This window comes from Oncorhynchus mykiss, chromosome 13, assembly GCF_013265735.2.
Source record: "Oncorhynchus mykiss isolate Arlee chromosome 13, USDA_OmykA_1.1, whole genome shotgun sequence".
Classification (NCBI taxonomy): Eukaryota; Metazoa; Chordata; class Actinopteri; order Salmoniformes; family Salmonidae; genus Oncorhynchus; species Oncorhynchus mykiss.
This window is the reverse complement of record NC_048577.1, coordinates 34,201,224-34,214,727: the sequence shown is the minus strand read 5'-3', so window position 1 is coordinate 34,214,727 and position 13,504 is coordinate 34,201,224. Positions and strand designations below refer to the sequence as shown.

The following is a 13,504-nucleotide window of genomic DNA, read 5'->3' as shown; positions in this document are numbered from 1 at the left end:
GTTCACTATGTTACATAAGGCAGAGGAAAATAAACCTTTGCGCAAAACCATTAACGTCGATAAGATGTACGCCCATTTGGACGCAAAGTATGTCATCGACTGAAAAATATACAATTTGACAATTGCAGTATAGGCTACCTTATCTATATGTTTACAAAACATTTTTTTAAATATTGATGATGTCATTAGTAACAGTAGTACCTTCATTGGTAACAGTGACATTTGTTTGACATATCGACTCTTGATAACAGATGCTAAAACCGACCTGTCAGAGATTAAGCAAAAATAAGTAAATAAAAATAACCGATGAATCAGTGGCAGACAAATGGAACCACCGAGGCCTATATTCTGTGCGTGTGAAGCTTATATTTGTTTCTCCAACATAAACAGTACCAGTGTGGGTCCCTCTTGACTGTACACAGACCACATCTGCTTCGGTCTTGACAAAGAGGGCACGGGCCTTTGCCAAACGTCGTTAAATTAACAAACTCCAGTTTCAGTCAAGGGAGAAGGATTGGCATCGGCTCAAGAATTTTGTTCGACTCCCACCGATCTCTACAGGGGTGGTTTGGTTTATTTTGGTCTCAAAAAAGAATAGGCGTCGCGTTGAGGCATAATGAAACGCACAGAACAGCTTCAAATGGCAGAGTGGTTCGCTCTCTGGACCAAGATGGCAAACCGAATGTTAACGACTGCAATATGTAAGAAACATGACATCACCAATACCATCATGGGGTTCCTCAACATGCACGAACGTTGATTTAATTGTTTTATTCTTGGGTGGTGACATGGCTGGTTGGTCCATCATAATTTTAAACAATTAGACTTGAAAAACGTAGGCTGACTTAAATGTTCTAAAACGTTTAATGAACACAATAAGCCTAGCACTGGTGCTAATAGCCATTTTTGCCTAGACAAACATTTTTGCAAATGCATAGTTCTAGCATAACTTGATTCCTGAACTGAAAGAATGTACGTTGAATCATAACCACTTCTTCCATAATATCACATTTCGTGAAATAGTCCTACACACCATATTTAGGCCTACATTTAGGACAGCAAGAGAGGCGGATACAAAGTTATTTTGTAAATGGGCCTAATTATGAAATTACATAAATGGTACTGGAATTAGTTTGGTAGGGGAAATCTATCATATAAATATTCCATCAAATGGTGCAAAAATGAATCAGCTATAGGTTACTTATGCCATATGACGAATTCCATAGAACTGTAATGTAAGACAGTCACGCACCTTTGTCACTAATATGTAGGCTAATATCAATTTATGCAACCCATTCCGATTATTTCTAAATGTAGGATATGTTTTGTTTGCTAAAACTAACGAAAACTGTGGCATTAGCCATCATGGGTAGAAAACATTCCGAGAAAGGATAACTAGAATGAAAAAAAATCTGAACAAATGATAACTAGATATTTGTTTAAGCCTTATCGTTCACGGGCAGCAATTCAATTGTGATGTTGATCCTCTGACCTGAGACCTGAAACTAAAATTGACAATAAAGGTCTGAGTTTTATTAATTGAAAGATCATTCCTTCAACGAATATCGGCCAGGACCTCATTTCCCAGTTGGTTTGTACCTTAACACAATCATGTTATTACAATACATGCCTAATGATAGTAATTTCAACATTTATTAGTAAGCGTAGGCCTATAATTTGACCAAGCATTTTGTTTCTTGTGAGGGGACAAAAGAACCGTGCGTAAATGTTGACGATGAGGTTTCTTATGGATAGTGTACTTGTCATCTTAAACGTTCACCTCGTTTTTGATTGATCGAATACGTTGTTCCAGAAATGTTTCCTGTTATATATGCTCCACATTAGCTTACATTGTAACAACCGCCTTGGATTTGAATGTTTAGTTATTGCCCTACCACCATATCATTGTCAAACCAACCCAGCGCAATCAAACGAATATAGGCTCCTTTGCCCCACTGCTATTAGACAAAGCAGAAGCATAATATTGTACTTTTAAAAGTAGAGTATGCATAATTATTATTAAAACATGAAGACTGGAGCATGTACATGCAGTATTCGTTTTCATTGATGGACATTATTGAAGTTCACAAAACTATTAAAAGTGGGCCTAATTGGAAATGCATTCTCTTCATAATAGGGAAGCAATTGCTTTTCCCTCGCCAAAATGTTACGTCAGAACACCATTATTAGTCTGCCAAACCCAAAACGTATTTTCTGTGTCACGACCATATATATTTGGTTATAATACATTTTTGTTCTAGGCACTTTTCGTAACAAATTGCCAAGATGTTCTAGCAACTGAATTTGAGCCTTCCAACTGATAACGTGAACATATAGGCTACGCCCACACTAAATATCTTCAGCTCAGAGGAGACAGAATGGCTGGTGCGTAAACTGTGCGTAATGGCGCTCATGTAGGCCAATACCGTTTTCAGGTAAGGATCTTGTTACCTTCCTTGGCTCTCGTCTCTGCATCCATTAACTCAGGTTGGTTGAACGACGGCACAGACCGCCATTATAAAACGAAGATGAAAGTGTGTAATGATTCGAGCCGGGGTATTTACTGTGCCCAAGCTGAAACAGAACGCAAGGCACTGCCTGGAACTGCGTGGGAATTCTCCGCCATAAACGCTTTTATTCCTCTTAAGTTAATTATCTGGACTGAACTTTAAACGCCAGTCATAATTATCCGACTAGGCTGCCAGTGTCTCTTGCAGCTCGGTCATAATGTTTGTGGTCATTATACAGATATATGTCTGTCCGTTACTCAAAACAACATTGAGTTGATTAATTCTGTACTTTTACAGTTCAAGCTTAAACTTGGGTTGTGTCGGTGGTGAATCTATTAGAAATGGGAAACGGAACCACTGAAACGTCATTATTGATTTCCTAAATAACATATGATCCAGCCTATCCTAATTTAGAACAGCCACCCAAGTTTTGGCTTTAGTGTTTTAATTTATTTTGCAGGGGATGTTGTAGATGACAGAGTAAACGAAGTTACTCACTCATTGCCAAGTAATAACATTCCGTATTCATATTTGTGTCCGTTTCCATCATCATCCTTGAACATGTAAATGCATGGGCCTATATGTAGGTCTACAAAAGGCAGGTCAGGTGCATGGAGGCCTATTTATATATATATATATATATATATATATTTTTTTTTTTACTTCGATCTATTTCAGAATACTAGTAGGTCTATTGATGAGAATGTCCTGTCGACTTTCAGTTCGAATGGTTTGTTTTTACATTGTCCTTCTCTCAAAATATAAAAAATACGTGATTTAAATTGGCTAGAGGGATAGTCTATATGCGATTGTGTCTTATTTTGCCCAATTTAATCTTTTCGGGGGGATTTATTTTCCAGGATTTATTTTCTAATGCACTACTCCGGCTCACCTTTTACTTTTCTGTCTGCAATATCGGGTTATTTCTTTAATGATTTACTGTCTTCCACGTTTAACCCTCTGAATCAGAGAGGTGCGGGGGGCTGTCATAATCGACATCCACTTCTTTCAGCGCCCGGGGATCAGTGGGTTAACTGCCTTGCTCAGGGGCAGAACACAGATTTTTACCTTGTCGGCTTGGGGATTCAACCCAGCAAACTTTCGGTTACTGCCCCCACTACAGTGATTAGAATTTGTACCCCTTTAAGTACAATTCAGTACCTTTTTTTCTGAGAGTGTAGGGCTCTAATAAATCTGACTCAAATCAGTGAATCCCAATGCCAGCCTCTGATGGAGTAACTATTGTATTTGCCTATACCACTAAGGGGCTAATGGATGGATGCTCACTATGCTTGTGAACCATGTCTTATATCCTCAACATAGTTTATTAGGTGCACCACCCTATTCAAAAACATTGTTCGCTCCTACAGACAGTGAGTCACGTGGCTGTGGCTTACTATATAAAGCACGCAGACAGTCATCGAGACATTCAGTTACTGTTTGATTGAACGTTAGAATAGGCAACATGAGTGACCTAAGTGACTTTGAGCGTAGTATGATTGGCAGTGCCAGGCGCGCCAGTTCCAGTATCACAGAAACAGCCAGCCTCCTGGGCTTTTCACGCATGACAGTGTCTAGGGATTACAGAGAATGGTGCGACAATCAAAAAACACCCAGTCAGCGGCAGTCCTGTGGGCGAAAACAGATTTTTGATGAGAGAAGTTGAAGGAGAATGGCAAGAATCCTGCCTAGTGTCAATGGTACAGGCTCGTGTCGGTGGTGTAAGGATGTGGGAAATCTTTTCCTGGCACAACATTAGGTCCCTTGATACCAACTGAGCAACATTTGAACGCCACACCTTGTAGAATCCATTCCCCGAAGAATTCGGGATGTTGTGGTTTCAAAGCGGGGTCCACCCCGGTACTAGATGGGTGTACCTAATAACCTGACCACTGAGTGTACATGTCATTAAGGCCCTAAACCATGGCAAGGAAGGTGCCCAACAAGGCATCCCAGTAAAAACAGTGAATGGTGTACAGTAGAGTAGTGTCGGCTATATTCAGAGACTGCTACTAAAGATCACGTGAAAAGGCAACAAACCGTGTCAACATTATGGCCCATCTCCATGACAATCTGTGGGACCCAAGTTATGAATCAAATGGCAGCTGGGTTTTGTGGTTAAGATAATTGACTTTTGTGGTCATTCAAGTATTATGTGAAATGTTGTACTGGGAACTAAAGCCTTGGGTGTAACTTACCCAGATAATACTGTGCAGTACATAGATTGTTGAAATGAGCCCCAGCCTCCTGAAAGTCGCCAGATTGCCAGGTCTGTTTTTTGTGGGTTGTGCTTCATGGGCCCACATGGTTTTAGGTGACACACACGGACGGACACACACGGACACACACACACACACACACACACACACACACACACACACACACACACACACACACACTATCTTAAGGTCAGAGTCCTAACTTTAGATGTGTAACTCTAATTTCCTCTAAACTCTCCCACAGACATCACTGCTGTATAATTTAAATGAGAGACCTAGTTACACATGCATGTTTGTTGGGTTAGGATTCCCTGACAGAGTAAAGGACATCCACTCATATTGAGGGGTCTATGCCTTATCTTAATTCTAAACATGTGATTTTAGGGTAGTGTCCTGTTCTGTAGTTATGCTTCTTCCTGTACGATCAAAGCTTTTCTGCAAGAAGTTATACTGTGTATTGTCTTTGTTGGAACCATTTCCAGTTAGAATGAGTCTATCTTCTTTAGTGGACAGTTTTTCATCTAGTGGTTTGTTCTTACAGAATGCCATACTAATTACACACCTACTACCATACATCGTATGTTACCAGTCATAAGTCAACTATATCCACGTGTTATAACAGTTCCATTATAACTAGCAAAGAAGCACTTACATTGGTATGGAACAAGACCCATGCTGAAATGACCTGACACCACGCTGCAATAACACTCCAGAGAACAGTGATAACCGGACATTCAAATGATCTCTGTTGTGTGTTTATGATTGTCAGAGTTATAAGGTTGGTGCTAATGATCCGTTATGATTCCCTTCCAAGGAGCAGGATCATTTTCATAACATCTTTATGTGAATACAATGACAGGCTGCCTGTGTGTGATGCATCACATGACCCTTGTTGTTTTCATCATTGTTGATTTATGTATCTGAGACAGGGACCATCATTTAGAATACTTTTTTTTTGCCTCTGTAACTATTTTTGAAAGTTCTTCAAATAGTCCCATATGGTAAAACAATTGGTAAGGGATCTGAAGATGATTCAAACTTTGTATCTAGGGCATAAAGATCAAGAAAGCATGCACTCGTTTACCATTATTCCAACCATTTAATGGCGGTGCATTTGGAAGCAGTTAGAGGCATTTATGTAACCACATAATAGCCACTCTATCTTACTAAGTGTTGTAACACTCCACACTCTTTTCTTTGGTGCTGGCGGACGTAAAGGACATTTTGAATAAATAGCCATCATTCTACTTCAATTTCTTATATTTCACAACTTGATTTCATGTTAAACACTACTAATGTTTACTCACACAGTTTAACAAGCTCAATAACATTTAGATTTTGTGTTATCATTGTGGCTATGATGAAGATGATGATGATGAATATGTAGAGTTCTGGTTATTTAGGCTATTAGTAGCACCAATAATCGTTTTACTTCAGTGCTGATGCATGGATTTATTTCTTCAAACTTTTCCCACAATTTATTCTAGCTACAATTTGGTGATGATACTTGGTTAATACCTTTAGTGGTTTAAAACCTAATCTAGCTACATGAATTACTACAAGAGGCTGCAGTTATAATAGTGCCATTGTTCTGAGCCTGAAATATAGCCTGACTTCATGTTCATTGAAATGACCTTGGTCTGGTCTGTCAATTGGATCTTTCGACGACTGTTTTGTATTATTAACCACATGCTGCTTAACATTGTGTCAGAAATGAGAGAAACATGGTTGAAGGGTGTTGATTCCAATTAACAGCAAGCGTCAAATGTGATAATATTTTCGATATTAATTATGTTAATTATGCCACAGATCAAATAAGATTAAACATGCGTTTTTTTTCCCCTTGAGTAAAACTCAAGATTCGAATTTAAGGATTAAGTATTGACGTTAATGGCAGTTAAGCATTGAAGTCACACTTCTACGTGTAGTTCAAGTGAGGATTATGCCAAAAAAACCAGCTCTTTGAAATGTAATTTAAAAATTCAACCAAAATCTACTTTCAAAAATATAGATTATTGTACTAATTTACTACACAGGAAAATGTATGTTTGCCTCCCTATTATATTCATTCCTCTATAATGGTGACACAGCATGCAAGGTCCATAACTGGACAATGTTTCATGGGCAGAAAAGATCCATATGGTGAAGATATATTTACACGGAAAATAGAAAACAAGGTGAAAATGCCTCGTGTCCAAGAAGTGTAGGCTATTACAATACTGCAGCCATGTCTGCTGTAAATTTAAAGCATGTTGCTTGCATTTGCGCAAATATTCAGTTCACAAAATGTAGGCCTAGAACACCTTTACAACAATGGACTAGGTTACTTTGATTAGCATTGAATGTTGTTTTTCAGAAGAAAAATGTATCCGAAAGTCTCATCGAGGACTTAGACCTCATTGCGAACCTGTCCCCTGCACCAAATGGTGGTACTTTAGAGATTGCAAATACTGTACAAGGCAGCTTTCACGTCTGGTTCATATTTGAAGAAACTGTTAGTATATGGAGAGTATTCGTCGATAATTCACCCAATGAATCGTTGTTAGTGTCTTGTTTTCAGAATGCTGATGCCATATTTATGTCCATTGTTTATGTCCAAAGTGTCGGGATCCAGCATTTTCATCAGGGTTGGAAATATTTTAGAATCAAGCCAAACACACAAGGAGGTAAATGTGAGGCCATGGCAACACGCCATCTCTGCCAAGTGCTCAGGGAACATTGGGAAATTACATGACATTTGCAAAGAGTTAGTATGCTGAATAATTGGCATTTATTTGTGTATTAGGAATTATTTGTAGTTTTTTAAACATATGTAGCATACATGATCAGACAGTTCTTGGGTGTAAATAAATAAATAGCGGTATGTGTACGCACACAACCATATTGTGTTGGGCTGTTGGCTACTCCTTTCATCACACTTTTAAGGCCTTATCATTCTCAAATGTTGAATATAGAACTCTTCAATTCCAGAGAGCTCTTATATTCCACGATATGTTTTTGGTTTAAAAAAATAAATACACATTTGTACACATTTAAACGCCCAGGGTTGTCACCTTAATATTCATACGCATGTCTGGTATCCACACACAGATGACTGACTTTTGTCTGACTACATTCACCTTTTTTTGGTGCAATTTTTTTTTTTACTGATACCTATTCATGTTTGGTGATGCATTATAATTACGCACGACACGTTCTCCTCAATAACTTTAGTACCTGCATGATATCATACTTATTCCACATTGTAGCCTAATAGTCTAATTTCTTATTTCTAAACAGTATAGCCTACTGTATTCACAAGTAACTCAAGCCAAATAACGCTAGTTATTGTAAAGACTTTTGTTTTGAATATGTTTTATGGACAAGTCGTTTGAAATGGAATATATTATCGTTTTCAAAGCATTGGTAATACATTTTCTTTTCCCCCCTAGGAAATATTTCACCTGAGTTTATTTGCACGTGTACACCACTCTTTCTATTGTTGTCTGTCCCGCGAGGCACTCCCATTGTCAGTTGCACAATTACGCATAGTTAATATTACTTAGGTTACAAATCAGTTTTGAAACTTACCATTCCTTATTCCTGGATTTGGGTATAGGAAAATGCCTTTTATTTTCGTGGAGAGCGAGAGAACCGTGAAATGCACCGACCCTTTTGTGAAGTCATTATGAGCCTCGACAACTGGGCAGGAAGTTTGACAATAAGGGTTATTAAGGCATTTCCTGCGTACAGTAGCTCTGTGCGCAAGTACAGCGTGTGCCATTAGGCGAAGGCTTTTTGCACCTCCAGGAGCCAAGGCGCGTGGCATCGACGCGGTACGCATGAGACATGACATAGCAGACAAACACGCCAAATACAGCATAACATACTGCACTATTGCACAATTATTCAAGAGGAGTCTTATTATACGTTTGGAAACCGTAGAGCCACGATTACATTCTTAATACATGATCTTAGAAAGCATGTATTAATTGAGCATATATAGGCTCGCCTAGTCACTTGCCCTGTGGTTTGTAGGTCTATCTTTGATTGAAATGAAAGAAAGGTGCTGCTTACAAACGTTTTATGCTATTTGTGCGCCTTGTGTGTCTGTGATGATGGCACACAGACAGAGGCAGCCTTGAACTTGAGCATTTGCTCAGGCATGGTCGTTTTGGTCTGGTCGGTGGCGGACTAAACAGAGCCTTCAGGGAGGGCCAGACTCACTTTAAACTTGGCCTTGACCTTGAGGGCCTATTCTGATCCCTGTGTAAAGACTACTGTCTGGGGGTTGTGTGCGTGCGGGTGTGTGTGTGTGTGGTGAGGGTTGGAATGAGTGAGGGGAGGGGGCTGTTGCGTTTAAAAAATCTGGGTAGTGGCTAAAGATGATAGTCTTTACCTATCCCATTTAAACACAATGTACAAATCCTGACTAATGAGAAGAATCATACTCTAGTTTAGCCTATTTTTATTGCTTGAAACATTTTCAATATAGTTATATTGTTTGAAACATTGTCCACATCGCTGGACCTTTTGCGTCTCTCGCTGACGCAGGTCAACTATTAGATGCATAACTGCGCCATTGAGCTGAAATGTACATTTCGATACCTGATAGCAATTCCAGAGGCAGATTGACATGTGTTTTCATAAAACTAGAAAACATCAGTCCTACCTTCAAAATGGCAGAGTCGGAGAGGTCAAGGATTTTCCATTGCAGCATAAGGATACATTTCAGATAGAAACACCACTTTTACGCACACGCCCATGAGCATTTGCCCACTTATTCAATCTCGCTCAACACATTTGTGAACATGCGATAGCTTTGAAAAAGCTATACGAGCAACCAGTAACAATTTACTTATTCATTGTGTTTTCCATGTCGTTCTCTAAAAACTATGTGTAGCATTTGACGTGTGGGCATAGCCTACAAAGATTTTCCGAACTAAGACCCACTTCATGGCAGAATGAAAGCGTACTTTGCTTTTTTTCAACCACTTCATTTCAGGTTTGACACGTTTGTGATATAACATGTATTTATTTATTTATAACCTTTATTTAACTATGCAAGTCAGTTAAGAACAAAGTATTATTTACAATGACTGCCTACCCCGGCCAAACCCTATCGCGGACAGTGATACAGCCTGGAACCGAACCATGGTCTGTAGTGAGATGCAGTGACTTAGACCGCTGCGCCACTCGGGAGCCCCAACATACATAAAACATTTAATTAGCTATATCTCGAATAATGACAATAGGCCTGTGCATTTCAGTATAAAATACTTAAATTCATAACTACAGTCATAACCACATAAATAATGATTACACAAAGAATATTACTCTGAAGTGCCTCAAAACCCCAATAAATCTATTTGAACTTCAGCCGTATTTTAGAAATCTTAAGACCTCCAATCCCGTTCATAAATGATCTTTACGATTCCTTCAATAATATGTTTTTAGCCATGAAACATTGATCATGATATATTAAAAAAGCATTATTTTATGACCTCCCCCCCGCCCCCCCAAAAATGTGGAAGGTATGTAATGTTATGTTATGCTTAGAGAATACTTTTATGACAACGATAAACTTTCTTCATGCATTTGGCAAGGACGATTATAAGTCTTTAAATATGTCCATAACCATTGGGAAATATTCAGCATTTTACATTAGCTAATTAAATATGAACCAAAAAGGCAAACGGTGTAACATAATCTGTTGGGTTTTGTGGTAAAATCGACATTAATAGTCATTTTGTGTGAAAGTAAAAAAAAAAAAAAACATGTCTTAACAGTGTTCATTTTGAATTACCATTTCTCTATGTGATGCCTATATTATTTTTATGCAATTATTTAAAGAAAAAAATAAAACAGTATTTTTCAAAGTAGGTTACATTATTACTGGACTTTTGATGGAGTGATTGCCAAAGTGATTCATTCCCAGATTATCTGCGCATTCAGTAGATGTCATAGGTAAAATAGCCCTCGTGCCATCATTGTATGACGTATGACGTGACTTAACACGTAGCCCTTTTCACGGCATTTGATTTAGAATAGGGATAATTGTGATGGCTACATGCTCGTTGGTCTGCTTCCATTGGCCTTTGGATAGGTAGACGCATGGATCTTTGGGAAGCTTTATTCACCCTACAAATCCAGTACGAAATGCATGTAGAAAGGCTTTTGTACACCGTGTTTATTGTTATGCTGTGCTTCAGAATTGTAGTCAAAGGTTGAATTGTGTTATTCGAGACAGTGTGTGTATGGAAACCGCAGAAAACACAACAATTGGGGAATAGAAAATGACAAAACAATACGCTGAAGAGCATCTCGTGACATTTCTCCAAAGCAATAAAAAATAATGAATTTGACTGACATCCCCAACAAGGGTTTGTTTTATTTATCACGTGGTAAGCTTTTCATCCAATGGCGATGCGCCATTCCATGCCTTGGTCAGTTGCGTCAATACAGCTGTGGATGTAACCTGGTGTCCTACTCTGGACTTTGGTCTTTGAAACAGAATTCTCCGTCCGAATGGTGAGCGTGATATGACCACCTCCTTGGTCCTGAATCCTCGCTGGGCGGACACGGTTATGTTTGTGTATGAAAACAACTTGGATGAGTTAAACAAGAACATGGAGGGTCTGGTTGGTAGCGGCAATTTCGCGGCCAACCAATGCAGGAATCTGATGGCCCACTCCGCTCTGGGGGGTCACCCCTCTAGCTTGGTGCACAGCTCCGGCTACTCCGCGTTGGATGTATCGGGCTCAAGCTCCGGGGAACCAGGCAAACAGTGCACACCATGCCCCGTGGTCCCTCAAGGCTCCTCCACAGGTCCCTTACCCTATGGGTACTTTGGCAACGGCTATTATCCCTGCAGAATGGGGCGGGGTTCGCTCAAGTCCTGCACCCAGCCCAGCGCGCTCAGCTACTCTGCGGAAAAATACATGGACACCCCGGTCACGTCTGAAGAATACCCGAGCCGGGCTAAAGAATTCGCATTTTACCACGGGTACCCAAGCCCCTACCAGTCCATGGCGAGCTACCTGGACGTGTCGGTGGTGCAGACTCTCGGGTCAGGGGAGCCCCGTCACGACACGCTGCTTCCAATGGACAGCTATCAGCCGTGGGCACTGACGAATGGCTGGGGCGGCCAGATGTACTGCTCAAAGGAGCAGAGTCAAGCCGGACACCTTTGGAAATCTGCATTGGCAGGTAAAAACATATGCTCTGAACACTGTCTTAGTACATTATTAGATTACTGTAATGGGACACATTGTGACATGGGTTGGATAGCCTATATAAGGCACATTTAATTCACGCTTTTTCTAATGCATGATTTCGCAATATAATCACCCTTCATGTTATGCATTATTCGCACGCCATCGAATACATGATGATTTTCAATCCCTCAATTCTATCACATGTTTGGGCTGAATATTGGATGTTAATAATGTGTCTCTGTATAGGCACGCACGTTTATATGAGCGACCATTTTGGTCGTTGTAGTCTTCCTGGTTTTCTGAGTTTCTGAATACCTCATTGTAGTGTTAATTCATCAATATGTAGGCAGTTATACACTGCCGTTTCCCCAAAAAAACGCAACGTGGGTTATCCCTTTCAATGAGAAAGACTGAATTATAGAATTAAATGCACATTTTCCAGACTCCAGTTTCTCTTTGTTGTCCATTACAGATGTAGTGGCCCACCAACACGATGGCAACTCCTTTCGTCGTGGTAGAAAGAAAAGAATACCGTACACCAAGATGCAGCTAAAGGAACTGGAAAAAGAGTATGCCGCCAACAAATTCATCACGAAAGATAAGAGGAGAAAGATTTCAACAGGAACCAACTTGTCGGAAAGGCAGATTACGATCTGGTTTCAAAACAGGAGAGTTAAAGAGAAGAAGTTCGTGGCCAAAGTCAAGACCAGTGCGCCGTAGCCAGCCAGGCTTGAGCTAGACGATTTGGATGAGGGACATTGTTTTTGGTGTATGAACAAAAAATGAAGGAAAGAAAACGTCGACGTGGTACTTTTTTTTGGATTGGGATTTGTTTGTCTATTTTGTCTGCGCAATTGCATCTCCAATTCGTCTTTTGAAAATAATAAATAAAACAAGAACCAAGCCCTCTAAAGACAATATTTTAGAGGCCTGTAAATACAGCACTTGCCTGCTTTAATGTAACACTTAAATCTGCTTAACTGTTTAACTCGTGCTATACATGAAGGTATATATAGGCTATATGTTAGGTATGTCAATGTTGTTAGTGCTGTAGACTAGGAAACGTATTATGCAATCATATTCCCAATATTTACTGTTTATAACGCTTGTAAAACAGTACTTATACAAAATATAGCGTAATGCTTAATAAATTGTTTTAATCCCAGTATGTTGTATAAATTAAATGTTACTTCGTGGAATATATGTGTTATATATGTGAATCTGTTTGCAAACCCTGTTTATATAGGGAGAGTTAAAGATAAAAATAGAATAATGATTGGTAGAAGTAAACATTGAAATATGGATGGTCTAAGACCAAGAAATGGAGTTCGGAAATTCCAGTGTAATGTAAAGTTACATTCAAACCGTTTATAATATATTTTAAATATGAGTTTTACGCATTAAGTTAGTGATACATTTCACATATTATGCTCCATCATGAAAGCTGCATCAAAACTTTTTTTTTTAATTCCAACTTTTAAAGTGTCCATACCCTCTACAAATAATCTCGTGCTTTTCATGCTAAATAAGTCTTTCCGGGGTCATGATTTTGGTGATGTGCAAAAGCTACTGTGCCGTT

At 39.3% G+C, this 13,504-nt stretch overlaps 1 protein-coding gene across 1 annotated transcript; it reads left to right on the top strand.

Annotated features, from left to right (window-relative positions):
• The first annotated feature begins 10,736 nt into the window (after window positions 1–10,736).
• On the top strand, window positions 10,737–13,124 carry LOC110487534 (homeobox protein Hox-B13a-like). Its single transcript, XM_021559450.2, has 2 exons — window positions 10,737–11,917; window positions 12,398–13,124. Exons 1-2 carry the CDS (start codon window positions 11,251–11,253, stop codon window positions 12,643–12,645), a joined length of 915 nt encoding a protein of 304 aa, XP_021415125.1. The 5' UTR covers window positions 10,737–11,250; the 3' UTR covers window positions 12,646–13,124.
• Window positions 13,125–13,504: the final 380 nt, after the last annotated feature.